The sequence below is a fragment of the Saccopteryx bilineata genome, chromosome 2, assembly GCF_036850765.1.
Source record: "Saccopteryx bilineata isolate mSacBil1 chromosome 2, mSacBil1_pri_phased_curated, whole genome shotgun sequence".
Lineage (NCBI taxonomy): Eukaryota > Metazoa > Chordata > Mammalia > Chiroptera > Emballonuridae > Saccopteryx > Saccopteryx bilineata.
The window spans coordinates 344,063,323-344,087,629 of NC_089491.1; the positions used below are offsets into that span (position 1 = coordinate 344,063,323).

Sequence of the window (24,307 nt, forward strand, 5' to 3'; positions counted from 1 at the left end):
GAAAGGAGTGGAGGGTCCTTTCCTCTGACCTCCCCTGTCCCTCTGCCCTGCTGGACTGGGATGGAAGTGGAGGACTGAGATGGGTGCTCTGACCCTTGACCTTTTAGCCTAGGGTAAAGGTGAGCAGTATTGATCTGGAGATAGACTCTTTGTCCTCACTGCTGGATGACATGACCAAGAATGACCCCTTCAAAGCTCGGGTAAGGAACAGGAGAGGAGGAAAGGAGTGGGGACAGAACCGGGGAGGGCAGGACCCTCCTCCAACCACACCTCTCTCCCCACTGCCTCCCCTTGCAGGTGTCATCAGGATATGTACCCCCGCCGGTCGCCACTCCGTTCATTTCCAAGACCAGTACTAAGCCTGCAGCTGGGGGCACAGCACCCCTGCCTCCTTGGAAGGCTTCTTCTAGTTCCCAGTCCATGTCCCAGGCTCAGGCTCAGCCTCCAAGCCAGTCCCAGTTCCATGTGCAGCCCCCACCCCAGCCTCAGCCTCAGGTCCAGCCTCAGGTCCAGCTCCATGTCCAGCCCCAGCCCCAGTCCCAGCCCCAGCCTCAGCCTCAGCCTGTGCCTTTGGCCAACAGTCAGCCTCGAGGTCCTCCTGCCCCACCTCCAGCCCCTAAGTTTTCTCCAGTGACTCCCAAATTTACTCCTGTGGCTTCCAAGTTCAGCCCTGGAGCCCCCGGTGGACCTGGGCCACAGCCCAATCAAAAGTTGGGGCCCCCTCCAGCTCCCTCTTCCGCCGGCACAGGCTCCCCTCAACCCCCCAGCTTCACCTATGCTCAGCAGAGGGAGAAGCCCCGAGTGCAGGAGAAGCAGCACCCAGTGCCCCCACCGGCTCAGAACCAAAATCAGGTGAGGGAAGGCAGGAGGACCAGGCTGACACCTGGGGCAGGGCCAGGGGAGCAGGGAAATAAGTCAGGAGCCAGAGAATGAGGGTGAGAACGTGTGAATGGGGTGGTGGGGTCGGTGTTTCCAGCCTCCAGGGTCGGAGTGGTGGGATGTGGGAAGAGATAGCTCTTCTGGAGGGGGGCCTGGTAGGGTCTGGTGCTGGATGGGGTCTGACAGAGTATGGGGAGCAGCCCAGACTCCAAATTAGGCCGAGAGTTTGGTGGACCATCCATTACGCTCTGCCTTGGAATGTTAAAGCAGAGAAGAAGTTCATCATGGGTCCAACCCTGGTTCTTCTCTCCTCTTGGATTCATGAGTTAATCTCTCTGTTTCTCTGAGTGCTCTCACTGCTGGAGGGCTCGAGGGCCCAGCTGGTGATAAGAGGCAGGGCACTGGCATAGCCAGCATCTGCTTCTTAGTGTCAGGCTCTGTGCTCTGTGCTGCGGACAGAAGAGATCCCTCAAAGATGTTACGCTGAGGGACTCAGTTGGACCAGGGATAGAATTCCCGGCTCCTCATCTCCTAAGAACCTAGGCAAGTGAGGTGAACTTTGAGCCTCAGTTTCCCATCTCTGAAATAACGCCATTCACCTAGACAGTGGTTGTGGAGGTTGAGTGAGCTAATGCAGAGAATGTGCTGGGGTCTTTATCTAGCACATGATAAGGTCTTATCCCAGCCTTCTAATTTGGGAGATGAGAGTTTCTGAACTGAAGGGACCCTGGTGGTCATCGAGTCCAACAAGCCCAGAGGACGCTGTGAGCAGGGATGTCTCTGTGTGTGCAGGCGTGGACGGGATAGGAGGATGTGCCAGGTACCCAGGAGTTGTGTGTACAGGATCCTGTGTTACAGGAACTCCAGGCAGGGAGTCAGCATGGCGTTGGGGTGCTTTGAAGGATGTTCAGACTTAAGAATCCAGAGAGGAGAGTGAATGGGCCTGGGGTGGGAATATCGTGAGTTAGCCAAACTCAGCGGCACAAATGCACCGTGTGTTTGGAGACGAGAAAGTAGAAATTTCCTTTGGGAAGTTATAGAGCTCCAGAGAGGCAGGTGGGGGGAGCTCAAGGGAGCTGGTCAGTCCTGGCAGGTCCTTCAGAGTTTTCTATTCCTAGTAGGTGTGTCACTAGTTCAAAAGATTGGTGACCTCCATGCTTTTGGAAGCTTTGGGGGCATTGTTTTTAGCAGAGGTATGAACTAGAGGGAGGAAGAGGAGGTCAGTGAGGTGGGGATTCACCCCTGGGCCCAGATAAGAGCTATTACAAAGGAAAGCCTCCAGGACCTGGTGACTGATAAGCAGTTGGAAGGGGAGAGGGAGGGGTAAAAAAAATGCCTGGGTGTGTTGGGGAATGAATGACGGTATTGCTAACAAAATAGAGAAGTCCAGAAGGGGAAATGCTGACGACAGGAAGAGGAGGGGTCCAGCTGTCAGCGTGTTGAGCAACAGGCTCCAGGAGGACTTTCCTTCAGCTGGAACTGTCATTCAGTTAGCCACGGGGGGACTGGAGAGTGTCATGGTGGGGTGGCGCAGTGGTACTTAGGCAGTCCGGGGTGCTTACACAGGAGGACCCCTGGATGATGCTCACGTTGGTCAGGTGGGAGGGCAACAATGGCAGAAGGAGGAGGGCCATCCTAGGTCAGGGTAGGATCTCGGGACAATGCGATGTCTGGGGAACTCTTTAGTAGGGGTTTGAGGAGGATAAGGACTACAGTAAGGCCACAAATTTGACGATTTGGAAGTCACCCATGGCCACGGTGTGGTCCATTTGTGTCCTGTGGTGGGGACAGTGAAAGGAGGGCTGTGTGGGCGGTGAGGAAATGAGTGGCCTGCTCTCAGAAGTTGGCCTGTGTGTGTTTGTGTGGTCCTTTTTTCAAGTCTGGGGAGTGGGGCTCAGGTATGCGTGTGAACCAAGAGGAAGAGCTGCTGGAGGAGGGGTTGGAGGCGCCAGAGAGCAGGGGCTGCCTGCCGCTGGGATGGGGTCTGGGGGAGAGGTGCTGATGCCCACTGTGGCGTTCCCAGGGAGCAAGGACAGTGTCACCACAGTGCTCTCTGTGGCGAGGAGGATGACAGGGAGCTCAAGCTGGCTGGCTTCCATCTCCTCAGTTGTGCAGGAGGTGAGGTCATCCGTGACAGTGAGGGAGCGAGGGCCTCAAGGAGACGAAAGGTTTGGAACAGCTGCTGTGGGAAGGCCACTGGGAACCCGCAGGAGCCAAAAGCCAGACGCCGAGCTGGGGCTGGAGGGCACCGAGGGCCCTGCAGTGTTTTGTGACCTCACTCTGCAGTCTTTAGCTATCGACCTACTGTCTATAGCCTCGAGACAGGAACAGGAAGCAAGCAAGCAAGTGGGTGGCCTGGCCAGGCTGAGATTGGGTCAGATAAGTGATGGTGGCCAAGGGTGGCGAGAGTGGCTGGGAGTGCCTTGTAGAAACAGGTGGTCAAGGGGCCGGGCTGGGGGTAGGGGAGGCACACGGGGAGGGCTGAGAGGCAGGAAAAGAAAGCCTTTCTGATCGGTCCCTTCAGCAGTACACATGGGGAAGGGGTGGAGGTATGGTTGGGGTCAAGTCTGGAGTCCTGGAGACTGGTGAATCTCAGGTCCAGGATGTCCATGGTGGACGATGCCTCACATGGAGAACTATTTGGGGTCACTGGGGTTGAGGAGTGCTGTGGGTGTGGAGGCTGTGATGTCGAGGCTGGTGGGCAGAGAGGGAAACTGAACTGCTAAGTGAGTCCCGAAGGACGCCGGTACCCACGGGGAGCTGATGTGCACGAATATTTCAACTTCCAAAGAATGGAGCAGGCATTGAAAGTCATACCAGTGTGCAAGGGCTGGCAGATTCCTTTCCTCTGTCCGCAAGATGCCAGGGAGAAGAGATGGGAAAAGGAAAAGGCAAAGCTTCCATTGAGAAGGGGGTTCACAGGGAACACAGTCAGTTTAGGGCAGGGGTGGACAGGGAAAATGGCTGAGGGCTGGGCTTTCTGTGTGTCTGCTTTTGCCGGCAGATGTAGGTCTGTCTGGATGCAGATGGGGGGGGGGGAGGTTGGTGGGCCCGGGCAGAGGGAAGGAGGCTGCAGGAGGAGGTAGCTGGGAGATTGAGGTTCCAGGTGTGATGGGAACGAAGACATGGACAGACTGACCATTCAGTGGCCACAGTCCTGGGTGGACACCTCCAGTCCCAGACACCAACCTGTGTTCCTGTCGGAGGTCTCATGGCAATGCCCGTGCAGGTCAGACTGCTCCTGTGGTGCCTCTCCCTGGCACTTCTCAGGGTCCCTGCCAGGCCCTCTCACCCCACCCCACCCCCTCCTTCAGCTCTTTCAGGTTCCCCTAAATAGGAGGTGTAGGCTGGCCTAGGATGGCCCACCTCCGAGGCTTCTGGGGGAATAAGTGAGGTCAGGTAGACTAGGAAGCCCTCTTAGGAGGGACCCCAGACCTCTTTGTGAGGGGCTGGGGGCGGGGCTGCAGGCAGCTCTTGGGGGGTTTAACCTGTGACTTCCACCTGTGTTGTATCCTCACGCTGGCAGGGCTGCTCAGCAGCAGGCGGGCCGGGTAGGTGCGCGCGTGCTGACCTCTAACCTCTCCGTGGGGGGCCATGTCCGAGCATGCTCTATGGAGTGAATGTGTGGCCTGGTGTGTCCGGTGCTTCAGTGAGCTGAGCTGCTGTGTGCGTGGCCTCCAGTCTGCTCAGCCACTCTGGCCTGTCTGTGGCTGCCCACGGGGGGCTTGGGCAAGGCGGTGGAAGGGTCATCCCCTTCTTATTTGCGTGGCCACGGGTCTGGGAGGGGGGTGTGAGGAGCTGTTAGGATCAAACTTGAGTATCTGGGAAGTGGGAGGGGAGTTAATCCTTCTAGGGAGAACGTGGATAAGCTGGCTGGGGATGTTCTTGGAGATGGTGACCCTTGAGAGGATATAAAGCGAGTGTGGGGTTTCAGGTGCGCTCCCCTGGGGCCCCAGGACCTCTGACTCTGAAGGAGGTGGAGGAGCTGGAGCAGCTGACCCAACAGCTCATGCAGGACATGGAGCATCCTCAGAGGCAGAATGTGACTGTCAATGGTGAGCCCCTGGCCCCCTGATTGGGACGTCTGTCTCCTCCTACGTTACTGTGCTGGCCGTCCCTGGGGCTCCACTCCCTGTTCGTGTCAGCTGATCCCTGCAAGCTTTCTTCTGTTTGTTCTGTCTTCTCTGGCCTTCTCAGAGTCCTGTGGCCGGTGTCACCAGCCCCTGGCACGCGCGCAGCCCGCGGTCCGCGCTCTGGGACAGCTGTTCCACATCACCTGCTTTACTTGCCACCACTGTGAGCAGCAGCTGCAGGGGCAGCAGTTCTACAGCCTGGACGGGGCGCCGTACTGTGAGGGCTGCTACACTGTGAGTCATGGATGGGGCTGGGGGCCACTCTGAGGCTCAGCCAGGGGGTGGGGGAGACGGAGGGCAGACCAGCCCTGGCACGTGGCTGTCGGATGCCAGTTACCTGCCGATCTCCTACTGCTACCCCCTCAGGATACCCTGGAGAAGTGCAACACCTGTGGGCAGCCCATCACTGACCGCATGCTGAGGGCCACGGGCAAAGCCTACCACCCGCAGTGCTTCACCTGCGTGGTCTGCGCCTGCCCTCTGGAGGGCACCTCCTTCATCGTGGACCAGGCCAACCGGCCCCACTGCGTCCCTGACTACCACAAGTGAGGACCCCCCCCACCCCCTGGGCTCTTCCCTGGGGCCAACAGTGGTTTGTCTGGGAGCCAGGCTGCCCCTCTGGTGCCAGGACAGTTCCAAACCCCTGGTCTTGCTTTCTGGCCGCATTGCCTGTCTGTAGCTGGCAGAGACCAGTTCTTCTGGTCTTAGCTGTCCAGGGGCTGGGGCCCTGGCCCTCGGCTCACAGAGGCCGCTTTTAGCTGTGGGCTTGGGTTCAGCACCAGGTGCTGGGGTGACTTCACTTCATACACGGGCTGGGTTCTGAAGGTTCCCTTGGAGATGAGATGTTTGGAACTCTGGTTTCCCCCTGGAAAGTGTTGATAAGGTACGGCTTGCTCAGGCCAGCAGCAAAGTCCTGTAAGGTCGCTGAAGGGCAGTGCAGGGACACTGCAGAACCTGACTCCCCCGTTTGTGGTGTGGGACTTCACGTCCCTCTGGGCCCCCGGCAGTCAGGTAGCAGCACCTCTGTGGTGGGGCTGGGCCAGGGTCAGGGGTCCAGGGATGGGGCCCGAGGGGTGCCTCTGGGTGTGCTCTCTGCAGGGTGGACGTGATGGTAGTGAGGCTCTGATGTTTGAGGTCAGGGCGGATGGGGCTTTGGGAGAGTCAGGAGGTAGGCAGGAAGTTCTCCTTGATCAGGGCAGTGATGGTGGCTGGACTTGGCTTTTCCACGATTGAGATGTGGGGTAAGGAGGAGAGCAAAGAAGTACACCCTTTGCTGTGCCCCTGCCATCTCCCCCCCCCCCCCGTCCTGACCCGTGGCCGCCTCGCTGCCCTGCAGGCAGTATGCACCCCGCTGCTCTGTCTGTGCCGAGCCCATCATGCCTGAGCCTGGCCGCGAGGAGACGGTGCGAGTGGTCGCTCTGGACAAGAACTTCCACATGAAGTGCTACAAGTGTGAGGTCGGTGTCCCTGAGGCCTCTGGGGGCTGGGAGGTGGGGGGACTGCTCACTGTCAGGTAGTGGACAGTGCCGGCCAGCAGTTTGGAGGGTGGTACATGGCAGTGCCCAGGTCTACCTGCCCAGATGCTTTGGTCACTATAGGAGGGAGCTGGTTTGTGAGGTCACTGAGTTGCAGATGAGCCAAAGTAGGAGACTGAGCAATGGTAGGGAAGGGTGTCATGCTTTGTGGTGGCGGGGAGGGAGTTTCAGTGAGGTTCAGAAGAAAGAAGAGTCAAGATGGAGTTGAGACGGGTGGGAGAGGCCCCGTGTCCTTTACTGGGGTGGGCGCAGCTCTGCCCACTGCCCATCCTGGTCCTGGAGGCCCAGGAGACAAAAGTGAAGGTGGGGACGAGTGGGGATGGGTGTAGCTGGGTGGGGCCACAGAGGAGGCAGACACAGCTCTGCACTGTGAACCACTGGCCTTCTTCATGTCAGTGTCGGGGTGTGGGGTGCGTTCTTCCTCCCAGGATTGTGGGAAGGCGCTGTCCATCGAGGCAGACGACAATGGCTGCTTCCCCCTGGACGGCCACGTGCTCTGCCGCAAGTGCCACACTGCCAGAGCCCAGACCTGAGTGAGGATTGGCCCCTTCTCCACTGGGGAGTCCATTCCCTGCCAGCAGACCACCCACACTGAGAGCACCCCGCCCCACCACTGGTTCTGCCCCTCTTTGTTATTTTGATGTCTTAGCGCTTCCCTCCATTCCAAACCCCACCCAGTATCCCAAGGGCCTTGATCCAGGGCTCCAACAAGACCCAGGCTGCAGAGTCCCAGCCTTGGGTTTCCGGCCCTCCCCCATGTTGCAGGGACCCCCATTCCTCCAGGTGTACCCTACCTGTGGGGGCGCCAGCTTGAGTGCTGCTGTCGCTTACACTGCTGCACCCATGCCCTCAGCTGGCCCGCCGAGCAGCTCTCCTCCGCTTGCTGAGGGCCGGGAGCCCCCTGAGCCCTGGGGATGCTGGGCCAGGCTGGGCTCACTGGCCTGGCCATTCCCACCCACCCATGCTACCGGATCGTGGCTATGGCTACAAATAAACACCTTGTTTTCCAGAATTCTTAGTAGTTGAGTCTTTTGTGCTATAGATGGAGGAGATGGAGGGATTAACAAACCAGGGGTCAAGGTGAAAACTCAGCTTCTGTTTATTTATAAAAATATATATGTGTATGTGTATATATATGTATATATATATTAAACCCTCCTCCAGCTCCCAGCACGACGGTTTTATTTGTACCCCAACCCCCCTTTTGAAAAACAGGGAGGCCCCCAGGCTCCAGAGGCGAGTTTCTCGGAGAAGGGTGGGTGAGAGGCCAGCACCAAGGCCTGGTCGGCTGAGGGAAGGGGCATGGTGACCCCGGTCCTGTCCTTGCTTCCTGAGGACAGGGTGGGGGAGGGCAGGGCTCAGTCCTTGAATCCCTGAATACTGCAAAGAATGCGCTTCTGGTGTCCGGGCAGTGTGATCCCCATCTGCACCAGGTCCCTGTGGTCAAGGAGAGGGGTCCGTGAGTGCGGGCCCACACCCCAGCAGCCCTCCCCTGCCCGGGTCCCCAGGACCCTCACTCGGCTGTCAGCTCCAGCACACACTCCATGGTGTCCAGGCCGGCTGAGCGGAAGTGCAGAATGTAACGTTTCATGCGGATGGACTCCAGCCACTCGGGGACACTTCGATAGGGGATCCCGTCTGAGCCACTCAAACTGGGCAGGCGAAGGGTTAGCCTGTGGGACACGGGTGGCCTGAGTCACATGGGGGCGGCAGGGGCTGTCCCCTGCTTTCCTGAAAACCCAGGCTCAGCCTGTGAGCCTCGGGGGCCAGCATTCAAGTTGGTGTCTGGGCACAGAGATTATCTAGACTTTGTGGATTAGCCTGGCCATTGTCTATGAACCCATTTCCTGGCCTGTTTCCTGGTGTGCTGGACAGCAGTGGGCAGGCTGACAGTCCTGGGGCAGTCCTGAAAGTCCCCAACAGAAGGTTAGCACAAGCCCAACGCCACTGGAGTGGCCCGCTCTGGGCAGTGGTGGGAGGCTGGGTAAGACAAGAACAGGATCAACTATCCCCGCTGAGGCGGCGCGGGGGGAGACCCTGCTTCTCTTCACGGTGGCCCCCGAGTTCTGGGAGCAGCCCCCCGATTGCTACCTCCAGCCTCGGCTGTTCCTCTTACACTCTGACACCCACAACACAATGAGTGTTCCTGTGCTAACTAAAGCCAGCCAGAGCCAAAAACCATTAGCAAAGTAAATCTACTGGGGGGAAAAATATCCAACATTCCAGAAAGATTAGCACACGCAGTCTCCAGTGTATGAGGGAGTTGTGCTCCAAAAGATAGTTTCAAAAGTAGAAACTTGGAGCACATTTTCTCCCAGAAACAAGGTTATATATGGTGGTTTGATACGCAGGCTGGCACGCCAGGGCTGGTTTGCCCGATAAAGACACTGGAAGCCCAGCCTTGCCTCTATCTCCCCCACCTACCCCTGCCCCCTCCCACTGGTTCCTTCTCCACATCCTGCCCATGTTTTTGGTCAAATGCAATTCTGACCATGTCTCTCATGGACAGCTTTAAAAACTGGTCAGTCGTTCTCTGTACTCAGAATCAAGTGTGGGCTCTTCAGCAGAGCCGGTCCTCCTTGGACTGGCTCGGCTCCCCCTCCAGCTTCATCTCTGGCCACTGTCCCTGAACTGGGCACTGCCATCACTCTGCACTATTTGCAAGCAGCCTGCCCTAAGCTCCCCAAACCCATGCTGGGCACGGGACCTGGGAGCCTCCCCGGATCCCACCAGGCTGCCCCTTGCAGTCATGACACCCACACCACCGGCCACCACCTGCAAGGGTCTGTTTTCCCCACCCCAACCAAAGTGACCAAGGTCCTCGGAGCAGGTATCAGCGTGCAAGCCCTGCTTCTGTCTGCTTCCCAGCTCACGGCTCGCTTCCTATCTCCTATCAAACTACAGCTATTCGGGGTGGGACTGCATCTCCTCCGCCAAGGTGGATGCTCCCCAAGGGCGCAGACTGTGGCCAAGCCTTCTCTGCTGGACTCTGGAGCTTTGCAGGCCCAGCACTTGGAGGATGTGGCCGAATGCCCATGGCCATTCTCCCCGACCTGCCCCCCGAGTCCCATTGCCCTCCCCAGCTCAATTACTTGGGATCAAAGTTGGCCAGCGTCCGCAGGGCATGAGGGGTTTCCAGCAGCTGCTCCAGCTGTGTCTTCAGCTGGAGAAAGTGGGGCCGACGGTCGCTGTTGTAGGCCCAGCAGCTCTTCATGAGCTCATAGAGGACGGCCGGGCAGTCCATGGGAGGCGGCAGCCGGTACCCGTCCTCGATGCTCTTCATTACCTAAAGCCGGGGAGAAGGGAGGGAGGCCTGAGGTTGGAAGCTGACCTGGCAGCCCGTGATCTTGCCTTGTTCATGCAAGATCATTGCAAAGGAGGCTCTGACCCCCTCACCTCCACCCTTGACCAGTAGTAAGAACAGGTGGTGAGGTGAAGGGGGCCAGAGAGGGTAGAAGTGCAGAAAACTGTGGGCCAGGAAGAGCCCAGGGGGATGTGGGGGAAGACTGGTATGGGGAGTACCCGGCTCACCTCCTGATTGCTCATCTCCCCATACGGCTTGTCCCCAAAGCTCAGCATCTCCCACATCACAATCCCAAAGCTCCACACATCACTGGCCGTGGTGAAGATCCGATGGGCAATGGCTTCAGGTGCTGTCCAACGGATGGGGATCTTCCCTCCCTAACAGGGTGCGGAGGACAGAAAGCTGACGTGTTGCAGGGCATGGAGGAGGGGTGAAGCGAATACTTGCATTCACACGAGCACGCGTCCCTTATTTGTTGTACACATAAGGGATGTGTTGTATGCATGGCATGAAATTGTGTGTGTGTGTGTGTGTGTGTGTGTGCGCGCACGCATGCACGTGAATGTATCTGTGGCGAGTGCAGGCTTCTCACCTGAGTTTCATAGGTGCCATCAAAGTTGTTCAGGAGGCGGGTGAGGCCAAAGTCAGACACCTTGCAGCACAGGCTCTGACTTACTAAGATGTTCCTAGCGGCCAGGTCCCGATGAACGTAATTGTGGTGACTGAGGTAGGTCATACCAGATGCGATGCCCAGCAGCATGGCTACCAGCTGCCCAGGGACCAGCTGGTCCTCCCGCTCCTGCAGCGAGTGAGTGGAAGGGTTAGGGGATGGGCAGAGTTGCTTCCTCCCAGACCAGGAGCCAATATCCGGGGCCTCATGGTGCATCTCCCTTCCTTGTTGGTCCTCTGCCCTTCTCACCCTCAGGAAGGCATCCAGGGCTCCGTTCTCCATAAACTCCGTGATAATCATGATGGGCTTTCCTGAGACATAAAGGACGTTACCATGGCAGCTTCCAGCCCATCTCCACCCCAAACCACCCGAACCACATTTCCTGCCCTTGGCAAAACATCTTCCCTCCACTTCTGGTGGTCTCCCCCGCCTCCTTTCTCCTCTCCCCCCACCTCCACCCCCTTCCCAGAGACCAATCCTCATACTCTTTGTGACAACGCCTTCCAGGTGCAGGATGTGCGGGTGGTTGAACTGGCTCATGATCGTTGCCTCTCGAAGGAAGTTCCACCACTGGCCATCCGGAGATGTGTCCTTCAAGGTCTTAATGGCCACAGCCTTGCTATCCTGGTTGGGGATTCTCAGGGTCCCTCGATACACTTCTCCAAACTCTCCTGAGTGAAAAGAAAGCAGGGTCATGGCCCGATGCATGTCAGGCTCTTCAAGGAGGCAGATGACATCCTCCATGTCCCCAGTTCTCTTTTCTTCTCTGATCAGAAACCTGGTGTGCCCTTTCTGGGACAAGCGGTGGGCTGTACTTCCTGGGGAAGGAGAGGAAGGGGACAGGAGTCTGGGGCAGGAAGTGCATTTCTGCAACCTCTTCGGCACGGTCTCCTGGGTTAGCATGGTTCCTGGCTAACAGTAGGTGCTCAGTAAATGCTGGGTCAATGGGCTTCGTGCAGTGGCACCGAGGTGTGCTCATGAAGGGCCGGCTGCTCAGGGCCAGTGAACAAGCGACCAGGAAGGCTGACTGTTGCCACTGTCTTCCACAAGTTCCTCCGGTCACGGCTTAGCCGGCCTGGCCGCACAATCAGCAAGGACACTGCCAAGCTTTGTTTTGTTCTCTGGTCAGATCCATTTCCCCTGGTGACCCAAGAGATCAGGGCGGCCCAAGGACACTGGGTCCTGGTGGGGTGAAATGCGGAGCAAGGGAAGCTATGAACCTCTCCCACGTTTGGGAACCATCTGAGTAGACTCTGGGCCCTGGGCACAATGACCCCCCCTGCCCCCTATTGACAAAGATACTGTGTCTAATGTTCTTAATCAGGAACTCCATGACCAAAAGCAGACTGTGTATGAGGCAGGCTGTTTCAGGACACTCGATAAGGGGACTCTAACGTGACCATGTTAGTTCAAGGATGCAGAGTCCAGGGTCCAGGAGACAGGAAGCTTCTGGGAGCCCTTGGGCCACAGGTGAGGCCGGCTGGGCCCCACAGGGAAGGGCTGGAAGGAAGAGGCTCTGTGCAATCGCCCAGAGGGACCAGCATGGCTCACCTTCCCCTATGACAGTGTCCACCATCAGCCAAGCCGGATCAAGCTCCTGCGTCAAGTCCAGGGCCCCCTGGGCAGGGTCCTCATAGGCCTGGAGGTCCACGTAAGGCTTCAGCCACAGCTTGTCCTCTGCAGGGAGAGCAGGGAAGGCTCGGCCACAGGAGCACCCACGTCGGGGCTCAGGAGTCTGGGGGCAGGGACCGGCAGCAGACCCTAGCTCCTTGTGCCTCTGTGCCCTGCGGAGTCCTGTTCTGGCTGAGGTGGGAGAAAGTCTCTATCCTCAGCCATGGACCCTCCACAGCCAGCCTCTCCCCCTCCTGTCTACGCACGACGCTCCCGTGTCCTTACCCCTCCCCCCTGCCCAGAAACCAGACCCAAAAGCGGTCACGGCCTCGAGTTACCCAATCTCCCCGTGGCTCACCCAGGCTCTCGCGGCCCTGCCTTTCCTCCTCACCCTTGCGCGCCATGCTCCCCATCACTCACACCTCATCCACATTCCCAGACAAGCCTCACTTCCATCCCACTGCTTGGAGGGACTGCTGACCCTCCTCTTGGGGGGCACCTAATGAGGTGACCAGCAGGAAGCCCACATGCTTCGGAGGACTCCAGGGAGCCTGCCAAGCGATCCTCCTCCGGCCCAGACTCCGCCCACAGACCCGGCCAGCCAGGATGGGGGACCTGGGGAGGCTTCCCAGGGTCCGGGGGTTGGTTACAGCGGCACGGCACCAACAGCTAACAGGTAATTGCACAGAGCCTCCGGGACACCATCAGTACAAAGTTAATTAACTACAGTTAATTAGGTAGCAAAACACAAGAAGCCTAAGGACAAGAGGCCACTTGAGCCCCCAGAGTTGGCCCAGGAAATGTGGGTCCCTTGGTCCCATCCTGGACGCACCTTTTAACACATATGCATGCGCGCGTGCACGCACGCACACACACACGCACGCTCATGTGCTCCTAGCTCACCTCCATCCATGTTGGTGACACGTTCACGCTGTCTCTGTTGCTGTTGCCGGTGGCTTTTCCTGTGGGAAGGTGGGGACAGCTTCCTCAGGGTCCCAGGAGCACCTTAGGGGCCCAATGGGCTCCAGCTGAGTTTTCTCTAGGTATAGGGTGAGGGTGGGGGCACAGTGGAGCTCTGGGACTAGGGGATGGAAGGGTCATTGGGGCTGCACTCAAGGGCTTCTGACCAGACAAAGGATGGCGGCCGGGGAGGGGCAGCAGCAGCACCTGGAGCGGCAGACAAGGAACCCGAGCAGCAGCCCCAGGCCCAGCAGCACCCCGAAGATGATGGCCACGATTTCACCTCCAGTCAGGCCCCTGGAAACTGTGACACACACGGTAAGGAAGTCTGGGGGCTTCAGGGGAAAACGGAGGCCAGAAAAGCAAGCCCATGGGCAGGTCCCTGAGTGGGCCTCAGGTGTGTGTCCCCTAACCGGGGAGACAGGTGCATGTCAGAGGGAGAGCACGTAGAAAGGGCTGAGCACAGGGACTCGAGCTTGGGCTGCCTGGGGCTGGGCCCTCACTGAGAAGCTGGGACAGCTGACGGGATGCGGGCAGTCCCCAGCGTCAGAAGCCTGAGTTCACTATGGGGAGGGGACTTGGTGTGAGTCTGGGTGGGGCTGGCTTCCTGAAGCCGCGTCTTCTAGTGTGTGGGCATGTGTATGCACACATGCGTGTGTGCAGAGAGAGGAAGGGTCACGGACTGTTGCCGTGGTGAACAGGTGCCTGTGTATTTGGGGCAGAACCAAGGATAAGCCACCCACCTGGCGGGCTAGTCCGAAACTCATGGTCAGAGGAGAAGGGGCCGGGGCCCAGCGGGGTCAACATTCGGACCCTGACGGTGTACGTGGTGTCAGGCTGCAGTTCGGTCAGCAGGACCCGGGGTTCTAGCACCAGCTGGTGCCATTCTTCATCCTGTGGGGGAGACTTGTGTTGACTGGGCCGGGCGGAGCCAGACCTGGCAGAGGGGATGGGCTTTTCGGGGCGATGGGGAAGGAGCGGATCGGGGGACCGTCACAGCAGGGCCCTGGGTAGGCTTCTGCCCCAGGAGAGCCATCCCATACCCCGGGCTAGAACGTTGGGGTGTGCCAGGCATAGACGTGGAGACTCTCAGCTGCATCCTCACCTGGTTCAGCACATGCAGCTCGTAGGTCAGGTTCCCGCCGGGGCTGCGGGGCCGGGACCCCGCCCAGGTCAGCTCCAGCTGCCGGGGCTCCTTCTTCACCAGCCTCAGGGACAGGCCTGATGGGGACTCTGTGCGTCCACAGGGTTCCAGCGGGTTCGAAGGAAAGAGGAAATAACTGGAAGAGCTTTCGATTGCTTCCCGCCCATCGGTGGGCTCCTGGGGTTCTGTCCGGGGGGCCGGCCCCACCTCCCCCGGACCCCTCACCTGTGTGCCCCATGCTGATGCTGAGCCAGGCGCCGGCCGGCTTGGTGCTGCCCAGCCCTGACACTCCGTTGTGGGCCTCGATGTTAAAGGTGTAGTTGGCGAAGGGTTCGAGGCCCTCGACATGCACAGCAGGCACCGTGAGACCGCTGGCCCCCGGGGAGAAGCGCACGCTCCTCGCGCAGGGCTGGCAGGGGCCTTCGCCTGGTGCTGCTCCCTGACACTGAGAACAGCTCACCCTGTATCTCACATCCTGGCGCCCCCCCGGATCTGCTGGAGGAATCCAACGCAGAGTCAGCCGAGTCCCCGAAACGGAGAAGCTCAGGTTTCGAGGGACTGAGGGGGGGCCTGTGGGAGAAAAGAGGCCATCAGTAGGGGCCTAAGCTGCGGACTCTTCACCACCCCAAGTTTTGAAGTCCTGCAAAGGCCACCAGGAGATCCGATTCCTACTGAGGATAAAGTAGCATAATGCCAGCTCCTCATTCTGCCCGGGGTAGCAGGGGCAGGGGAGAAACTTCAAGTGTCTGACACCCCAGACAGTCAGTGCCCAATATCCGACAAGCTCTGGGCAGTCCCGACTCCAACATGGTCTCAGCAGTCCTGTTCCTCTTGGCAGAGGCCAGGCCCTGCCCCAGGACTCACGTGTGCACGCTGTCTGCGGGCCCTCCCCGGGGGCACGGTAATGGCCGCTGTCACAGGTGCAGAGGGTGGCAGCCTCAGACTTGGCCATGCTGTGTCGCGGGCACTTGAGACAATGGGGTGGGTCCATATCCGCCCGGTAGGAGCCGACTGGGCAGGCTGGAGGGAGAATGCATAGAGCTGCGGCTGTCTAGTGTTTTTATAGGTAGAATCGCACCCTCCTCCCATCCCTGTACTAGAAACACCCCTGTATATGTCTCCAGGGGCCCTGGAACATGCATTCAGTTCAGTAATCTCTGACACGAAGCTTTGGTTTCCCTCCCTTCTTTGGTACCCTGGACACTGCCCCCTCCCCCAAGGGGTCCCTGAAGGTTGTCACCACCTCCTCCAATCTGCTTACCACGGCATCCCTCTCCACCTTCTTCATAGCCAAGCTCACAGTGGCACCGGCCCACTGGGACCAGCCACTCGCCCTCGGGGCTGCAGTGCATGCGGGGTGCCCCCGCAGGGCCGGGGCTGGTCTGGGTGTGGGGCAAGCAAGTCCCCGCCACTTCCACCAGCCCGCCAGGTCCGGGGAGCGTGTCGGGGAATCGAGCCAGGCCGTGCACAGCCTCAGGGCACCGCTGATAGAACACCCGGACGGACACCAGGGCCACGCAGGCCCCCGGGTTGTGGAAAGCGAGATAGAGGCCGCGGCGGGTCAGGCGGCCCAAGGAACAGTGCTCCACGTTCATCTTCATTGTGCCAGACACGAGGTCTCGGATGGTGAAGCTCTGGTCTGCAGCCACTGTGGTGACCTGAGGAGAAGGTGGGGGGAGCAGGGAGCAACCACCCAACAGAAATGATTGCTTGCTTAATGCTTTACAATTGCACAACCATAAACTGGGGGCTTGTTACATGTGAGCTAAGCATTTTATGTGCACTCTGCTACTGAGTCTGTACAATAATCCTGCCAGGTGGGGTGAAGAGCCATCTCCCTGTAACGGATGAGGAGCCTATGGCTAGGAGAGGTTAGAGACCTTGTCTGAGACCACACAGCTAGGTTTGGAACCCAGGGAGCAGGGCTACAGCTCATTTACTGCCTGCGGTTCGCAGCTGTGGTCCCGCCTCAGTGCCAATGGGGTGATTGGTTATGCAGTGTGTCATAATTAATTTATTGCTAATAAACTTTACAACATCATCTCTTTAGGGGAAAAGGAATGTGAGCGCATCCTATCATCATATGCTACCCGGCATTCCAGTATGTATTTTTGAGTAGGAAAGGGAGGGAGATGGTATGACAGACACCCTGCAGAGAGCTATCTCCCTACACAACCCTGGCAGTACTCAGGGGAGGGGTTGTGCAAGAACACTGTGGATACTGATGGAGGAAGTGAAAACACCTTTTTCTTGCCTCCCCCACAGCACGCTGTTGTCTCAGAGGATGCCTGCCAAGCCTCTGTAGCAGACGAGGTCGGTACTATTATTACTATGTTAAGACAAAGAAACTAAAGCTCAGAGAGATTAGACATGCCTGAAGTTAGGGCACAGCAAAAAAAGCATTCAAATCCAGTCCTTCCAAACTCTGGTCCCACCGTCTTTTCGTTCATTCATTATCTGACACCTAGATCCACTTCCTCTTTCTCGCACCTTCTCTTTTGCTCAGCTAAGTAGGGGCATGGCAAGGCGCGAGGCAGGGATCAGTACTGGGATCGAAATGGCACTCAGGGGGTGAAAGTACCTTCTGGAACATGGCCCGGCGGAGCTGAACGCCCACATCCTGGTCGCTCTCCATGTACAGAAGGTTGAAGGTCTCCTTGCAGCCTAGAGGCCCGGCTTCCCTGGGGAAACTCTTACAGTCGCGAATGGTGAACCGAAGCTCCACGTGGACACGGGAAGCCTCCTCTCCCCGGTAGATCCAGTTGGTACGAAGCCAGTGGTCAGTGTCTCCGCCTCCTTGTACCGGGCAGTCCCCGTACATGTACAGGGGTGTCCCGTTCAGCATCCTCTGCATCCTGCTCCACTGCCACAGGGAAGTCGAGGTCAGACTCCCAGTCACCACCTGCTCCCCAAACCCGCAGGTTCTAGAGCTGATGGCGAGGGAGCCGGCATAGGGTCCCCGCCCAGCCCACGTTCATCTATTTGTGCTGCCCTCTCCCCATCCCTCCACCCCAGGATAGCAGGTTAAGTGTTAAGGTCGGGGATTTATATGGATTTAGGATGGGCAAGACAACACCCCCTTTCCCTCCCTAACCTGCCCTGGTCCCTTCAATGAGTCCCCGACCCCAAGTGCAAGTGTCTGAGCACCAATTTTGACCTATTTCACCAGCAGAGCCATCAAGTAGTTCAAGGTCAGACTTTTGAAGCAAAAGCTCATTCACCAGACCTTCCCACCTACTTGGGCAGAGAAGAGGAGACTGTTTAATACTGAGGCCTCTAAGGCCTTTGGAGAGTAAGAAGTAGCACAGAACTCTTCTGTATAAGGGACTGTCACCCTCTCCAACAGGCAGCCCTTCCAGGATGGGCCACCAGCAAAATCCTAGACACCATCCAGGCCACTCTTCTTAATTTCTTCAACATTCCACATTTTACTCAGCTGTTAAGAGGCAGAGCTGGGATGTGGAGCTCCCGAGTTTATGGTGTTGATCGTTACGTCTCTATGTGCTCATTATAAAAGTCAACATACAAACATTTACACATATTAAAAAGTAAAAGTTCTCCTATCCATCCACCCCACTGCCGGAGGAAGAAGCCACTTTGACAATGTGGAGTAAAACTTTACAGACCACCCTCAGTGCCTCTCGAGAAATGTTTGAATGTTTTTCTGTGTACGTACATGTTCGACATAGATTTTTTTTAAACATATAGATGTCATTCTGTAAGCAACTTTTTAATAAACAGAAGGTCTTTGAAAGATGTCCACATGAGAATATACAAAACTACCTAATTCCTTTTTGAAGCAATCTACAAAATAGTTGTCCATGGTAGAGATGTACCAAAATTTATTTTAATCGTTTACTTATTGTTAGGCATTTAAGCAGCTTCTCGTTTTTTTTTTTTTTTTAAGTAAACATGTACAGATTTCTACAGAATGGCTGCATCAAAGGGTAAACAGAGTATGAATTTTCTAAGAAGACAGTATCAAACAGCCCTCCAGAAAGGCTTTATCTGTTTATACTTCCATCAACAATGCCTGAGAGCTCATTTTCTTCAAAGCTCGTCAACACTGGATATTAACAATTTTTTTTACTTTTGGCCAATCTTATAGACAAAGGCAGCTTCTTGGCATTTTAATATACATTTCTTTGATAGGAGGTTGTACGTTTCCCTTTTGTTCACTGGGTAGTTGCGTTTTTATTGCAACTAACTGTTGTTTGATATCTTATTGTCTTTTTAATTTGGTTTTTATTTATTCATTTTAATTGAATTTATTGGGGTGTTCTATTGTTATCTTTCGTTTGCTCATTTGGATGAGTTTTTTTTTTAATTATATAGACATTAATCACTTGTTTGAAAGGCATGTTTCAAACATTGTTTCCCTAGCTGTCACGCCACTTGACTTTGCTAATAATGTTTTCGAGGTTGACATATATTTAAAATTTTTTTATAATAGCTATAGCTTTTCCCTTCATGATTTTGTGGTTGTGTGTTTTGCTGGGGAAGCTGTCCCATCCCAAATTTATAAAGATCTTCTATATTTTCTCCTAGTTTTTGTTTAGGTTTGGTTTTTAGGTTCAGATTTTAATCTTGCTAAAATCTACTTTTTTATGTGTGTATAATGGGAAGTAGAGATGTAATTTTGCCCCTTTAAAAATAATTATAGACAACCAATTGTCAAATTATTGACAGGCTTACACTTTCCACATTGATTTGCAATCCCAATGTTACCATGCACTAAAATCTCATACACGTCCACTTATATTTGAACTTTCTTTTCTGCTCCTTTGACCTGAGTATTCTTGTGCAATGGTCCAAGCTTTTATTATCGCTGATGTGTTTGTATGTTCTGATGTCTGGATAAGCCTCCCATTTCATTATTCTTCCCTTTAAAAATATATTAGCTATTTGTAAGTACTTGCCCTGCCAGATGAACTTAAGAAAGAAACTCCAAAATTCTCTAGCATATCCCCTTTGATATTTTGGTAGCAACCCCTTTATGTGATAGAAAAGAGACTGTGAGCCCGTCACCTTAGAAAGTTCACTTTCCCATGGGCTTTTACTCCACTATCCTGCAGGGGTATTCATTCATGGCTACTCTCAGCTCTGGGCAAAGGCAAGAAACTACAAATTCGGCGTGATGGTGGTAGGGCAGGGGCAGCTTTTTGCATTATGTTGGGGAGCTCACAGACTGGGCATGGGGTCTCGAGGCCCTGATGCTGGGACGATGGAAGGCACCCAGAGCCTGTTCTTAAGAGGCAGCTGTGATGAGGAAGCCAAGTGGACGGCGTGCGGTGGAGGGCAGGTGGGAGGGCAGCGGGTGGTCAATGCACAGCTCATTAGCTAGGCTGCAGCTGCAGCCAGGAGAAGCAGATGTTTCCAGCTGTAATGCCTCTCCCAGTTCCAGCGGTGAGCCACGAGGGAGAACCAGCTACACGGGATCAGCCACAAGGATCATTTCACTTATCACTCAGGCGCTGCTGGCTGCTATGTGGGTACATTCTGGGAAGCCTGGACCTGAGTGTGTGTTTTGAAAAGATGAGGAGGAGGAGGAGAGAGGACAAGGAAGACAGTGGGAGTGTGTGACTGCTGCTATCTTCTTAGCTCTCCTAGCGCTATTCAGCCTGAGCTGTGGAAGACGCCTGGCTTCCACTCCGGACCAATTAGGGAAGAGTTATTTGGGTGGAGGTGGCAGGGCACAGTGAAGGCCTGTGGGAGCCAGCAGGTGGACCTGAAGCCCTCACTGTGGAGTGATTTAGATGGTTTATGAGATGAGGCACCTATTAGGGCTGGCCTAGTCCAGGATTTTCCAAGCAGCCCCTCCTGTAGGTTACATTATGGTTTAGCCTATTAATTCTAATTACAGGCTATTCTGTGGGAGAGCCGAGAATGAGCCAGGACACTAGGACCCAGAGGGAAAGAAAGCAAGTCACCCCAACCCCAGAAATCAAGGCCAATTTCTACTGGAATAGGAAAGGGAAAAGGGGGACACCCAGAAAACGGGGTTTAGGACCAGAGGGAAGAGAGGTCTAAGGCAGGAGTCCTAGAGGCTGAGGAAACTGGGTCAGCCTTACATGGTTCCTGGACAGCTTTGTAGGGTGGCCAAAAGTTGTTCTCTGGGACTGACAAGATCCTACCTCTGCTCACTGGGTTTAAGGAATATCCAATGAACTTGGAGCAGACTCAGACAGCTAGAATTCAGGGTGTGCCTGCACCGGGGAGGAAGGAGGACGTGCCATGGGCTCGGGAACCTCTACTGAGGCAGCTTCTAACTTTGGAGGAGTCTCAGACCCTTTGAAGAACGCAATGAAAACTCTGGCTCTCCTCTCCAGAAAATAAAAAATGTCCACATACATTTATACAGCTTTGAATACACTTTCGTGGGATGCCCTGACCTCTCAGAACCTATCTGTGCAACTCTGTCAGAATAAATGGACCTCAGACTGAGGACATTTTTCTGTTATGGCCTCAGATTTAACCATCTCCAGGAGGGTCCATTCTCTCCCTAGATGGTCCTCAGGAGTATTCAGCCCTTCCTCACTGGGGCAGGGAGGCATTGTGGTATTCCCCATGGGGTGAAGCCTGACCCCCCCATGTCCCATTCAGGAGGTTCTGAGTCACATCACCTCCCCTTCCCCTCCCAGAGGAGACACTTCCAGTTTTTCCTGCTCTTTTCTCCATTCCTCCACCCACCTCTCCACCCCATTTCCCACTGGCCCTTGGCCTTGAGCCATCCTAAGTCCTTCCCTCCCCTGACTCTTACCCCATCTTCGGGATCCAGCAGCCAGCCCAACTCTTCCTGTGCAGTGCTTGTGTCCATCAGAGTGACTAAAGGTGGGGAGGAAAGAGGTTTGACACCTTTGGGGGAGGAAGCTCCATACATGTGCAACCCACATACCTCAATCTGGGTCCCCAGGCCCCAGCCTCTAACATGCTGTTCCTAATAGCTGGGACTTCCTAAGGCTTAGGGGAGGAAAACGGCCCAGGAAGGTGTGAAAAAGCTCCTAGGACTAGAAGCTAGTTGTCCTCGTTGTCTTCTGGAGCAGTGGTCCCCAACCTTTTTTGGGCCACGGACCGGTTTAATATCAGAAAATATTTTCATGGACCAGACTTTAGGGTGGGACGGATAAATGTATCACGTGACCAAGACAAGCGTCAAGAGTGACTCTTAGACGGATGTAACAGAGGGAATCTGGTCATTTTTTAAAAATAAAACATCGTTCAGACTGAAATATAAGTAAAACGGAAATAATGTAAGTTATTTATTCTTTCTCTGCGGCCCGGTACCAAATGGCCCACGGACCAGTAACAGTTGCGGCCCGGGGGTTGGGGACCACTGTTCTGGAGTATGACAGGAAGAAGGCAATGTGGGACAAGGTTGGGGGGGCTGTATCTTTGATCAAAGTCAATGCAGGACACGTTAGGAAGAGCTGCCATGCAGAAGACTTGCACCCTCTCACTCAGAGGGAGACCCATCAGCTGCAGAATGGAAGGGGGCATGGGACAGCTGCTTAGCCTCTGGGGTCATGAGTGGGTAGGGTGTGGACAGGGGACCTTAAAGGTGGGAGCTCCCATCATTGGCAAAGGGCCTGCTCTGTGTGAGATTGAGAGTGTGGAGTGGGGGTGCAAGGCCCAGGTCTGAGTCTGGGAGGTAAGTAGAGGTAGCAGGGCTGGAGAGGGTGGGCAAGCGTGACTGACAGGCTTGACCTCTACACCTGGGAACCCCTGCACCCACAGTTCCAACCCTTCCCCCAGTGGCAGGTCTCTCTGACGCCCAGCTTAGGTTGACAGTAAGGCAACTTATCACCTCTGACTTCAGAGGGTTCAGATCTCTGGGCCGGGCACCCGAGGCTGGGGTTGTCTGAGCACTAGGGGCCCCACGATTGCTTGCTGGGCTGCAGGCCTGGAAGCTGCTCCTAGCACCCCACCCCCAGTAGCAAACTGCTGCCCAGCAGGGGCGGGGGTGACTGGCCCGTGAAAGCAGCTGGTTGGGGTCAAAGACCAAAGATTGGCCTGGCCAGTCGATGCCCTGGCGGCCGATAAAGCAAGAGCGCTGGAGAGGGGCGCGAGGACAGGCCTCTTCAGGAATGCCAGCTCCTGGAGGAGGGTGCCAGCTCAGCCAGGGGAGAAGGGGGTCGGGGGCGGGAATCTGTACCTTCCTTGGCGCGCGCCCCCGGGGACAGCAGGGCGCAGAGCAGCAGCAGCAGCCCGAGCCCCAGGGGCCAGCGCTGCTCCATGGCGCGGAGCCGGGACCTGGGACGGTGGCCCCGGACGGCTGAGCCAGGTCGCGAAGACTGGGAGAGCCAAGCGAACCGAGTGGGGGCGGGGGGCGGGGCCGGCGCCGGGGGCGGAGTTCCAGTCTCACCTGGATCACCTTCTTAAAGGGACAGTAGAGCACGAAGGAAACTTGTTAGACAAGTAATATACTTCAAAAACCGGAGGCGTGTTGAGCCGAATGAGACTGCTGGCGCCGCCTAGTGGGTGGGATTAGGAATGGGCTAACCCAGTTCTAATTCTAATCCTACCCACCCCATCTTGATCCAGCCTTGGGCCTAATCTACCTCAGACTCGAACTACACCCTTGTATTGCTCTCTCTCCTTTTCTTCAGAGTCCAGCACTGTAATAGACCCCTGAGAAAGCCCGGGGCTTCTGCTCCAGTGGGGAAGGTTTAGATAACCACAATGCAGGGCCGGTTCCGCCCTTGGAGACGCACCTGGAAGGTTGGAAGAGGGCGCAAACCCAGCTGGCTGGGTGCTTTAGGTGAGTCCTCAGGAAGAAGGCGTTGGTAGTTGGGTTTTGAGTGGCAGAGATTGGGAAAGACTTGAGCAAGGGCCTGAAGGCAGGGAGCCTCAAGGTGCGTTCTGGGAGTGGTGAATGGACCAGTCTGACTGCTCGGGCACAAGATTTGTCTTGGGAGCCAGGCAAAAAGGCAGGTGTGGGCCAGAGAAGGGAAGATCTTAGTAAACACGTTACAGTACAGAGTTTGAATGTACCTTGCACTTTACAGAGCAGGCAAGAGGAGCGAGAGGAGCTCTGAGCACAAGTAATCATCAAAACTGAGGGGATCCAGCCAGCTCAGCCCTACCTCGTGGTGTTAACCTACAGACCTCCCAACAGCTTGGAGACAGCCTTATGTTATATTTCACAGGTGCTTATTAATTTTCTACTTTTTCTGCTTTGAGCCTGAAAACATCAAAGAAGAATAGGACAGTCCTTGCCCTGCCTTAAACAAATCATTGGTCTGTGGAGTGTTGGACACAAGGGCATAAAGCAAGCACACAGATGACTAAAATGTAGGGCAGGAGTGGCTCCCCAGCGGAGGTGCAAAACAGAGGTGTCAGGGGCTCAAAGGACAGTGATGTATATTCCCTGAGAATGGGCCATGGCCTCCAGTCCTGGGCCTCTGCCTTCTGCACCCTACCCTGGCTCCATCTCACTTGGGTGAATCATTCATAGTTTTTCTTTATTTAAGTTATTGCATATTTCGGTCACTGCGGCTGGAGGGAGGTGGTATATTCTAAGTGCTTATTTTATTTTATCCTTCTCAGAGTGTTTCTTTTTTTAAAAAAAAATACAGATAAGTATAATAAGAAAAAGGCTCATTATGTCCCAACCCAGACTATCCTCATTAGCATAAAAAATAAATGTAACGCATGAGCATTGGTTGGAAAATTTACACGGAACAGAAAACAGAAGGGAAAGTCAAATTCTCTCTCTTCCCACCCTGCAATTCCTGTCCCCTATATTTACCCCCACCAAGTGTTCCTTGTGATTCTCCCAGGATTTCCCCCACTATGTACACACCATCATGTTTCTGCCTTTTCTCCCGCACAAACATACATGCTGTTAGAATATATCCACAGAGGGGCCATGGGATCCACCCGCTCTGCACCAGGTGCCAGAATGGGAGGACTTTGCAGAGAGGGAGAGGCCCCTGCCGGCTCACAGGGGTCAGAGCCTTGTGATTTCAGCAAGGAGGAATGAGCAAAGGGTGCACAGCCAACAGAAGGGGGGAAATGGAGCAAGCTTTGGACAATTGCTGCTAGGAAATCAGCCAGACTGCGGTGAGGTAA

The 24,307-nt window shown here is 55.6% G+C and overlaps 2 protein-coding genes across 2 annotated transcripts in view; one reads left to right on the plus strand and one right to left on the minus strand.

The window, feature by feature from the left end:
* Window positions 1-7,559, plus strand: part of ZYX (zyxin) — an 8,685-nt gene extending 1,126 nt beyond the window's left edge. The window contains exons 3-9 of the mRNA XM_066262509.1: window positions 108-200; window positions 298-852; window positions 4,814-4,934; window positions 5,077-5,246; window positions 5,379-5,557; window positions 6,349-6,469; window positions 6,976-7,559. Of these exons, the coding sequence (XP_066118606.1) occupies window positions 108-200; window positions 298-852; window positions 4,814-4,934; window positions 5,077-5,246; window positions 5,379-5,557; window positions 6,349-6,469; window positions 6,976-7,080 (1,344 nt within the window). The 3' untranslated portion in view covers window positions 7,081-7,559. The remainder of the gene's footprint in view (window positions 1-107; window positions 201-297; window positions 853-4,813; window positions 4,935-5,076; window positions 5,247-5,378; window positions 5,558-6,348; window positions 6,470-6,975) is intronic.
* A 204-nt stretch (window positions 7,560-7,763) lies between these two features.
* On the minus strand, window positions 7,764-22,536 carry EPHA1 (EPH receptor A1). Its single transcript, XM_066262498.1, has 18 exons — window positions 22,389-22,536; window positions 20,997-21,061; window positions 16,818-17,099; window positions 15,498-15,894; window positions 15,101-15,256; window positions 14,462-14,806; window positions 14,198-14,325; window positions 13,836-13,986; window positions 13,300-13,396; window positions 13,036-13,094; window positions 12,073-12,198; window positions 11,007-11,192; window positions 10,771-10,832; window positions 10,444-10,650; window positions 10,079-10,228; window positions 9,640-9,833; window positions 8,065-8,220; window positions 7,764-7,984 (listed from the first exon to the last, which is right to left on the minus strand). Exons 1-18 carry the CDS (start codon window positions 22,468-22,470, stop codon window positions 7,906-7,908), a joined length of 2,922 nt encoding a protein of 973 aa, XP_066118595.1. The 5' UTR covers window positions 22,471-22,536; the 3' UTR covers window positions 7,764-7,905.
* Between the last annotated feature and the right edge of the window lie 1,771 nt (window positions 22,537-24,307).

Excerpts from the sequence above, each read along its gene's own strand:
- EPHA1 (XM_066262498.1), bottom strand. The coding sequence starts at position 22,470 with ATGGAGCAGCGCTGGCCCCTGGGGCTCGGGCTGCTGCTGCTGCTCTGC. Across the intron at positions 13,987-14,197 it reads AGCTGCATGTGCTGAACCAG|GATGAAGAATGGCACCAGCT; the intron begins GTGAGGATGCAG and ends TCTCCCCCACAG. Across the intron at positions 12,199-13,035 it reads TGTCACCAACATGGATGGAG|AGGACAAGCTGTGGCTGAAG; the intron begins GTGAGCTAGGAG and ends CTCTCCCTGCAG.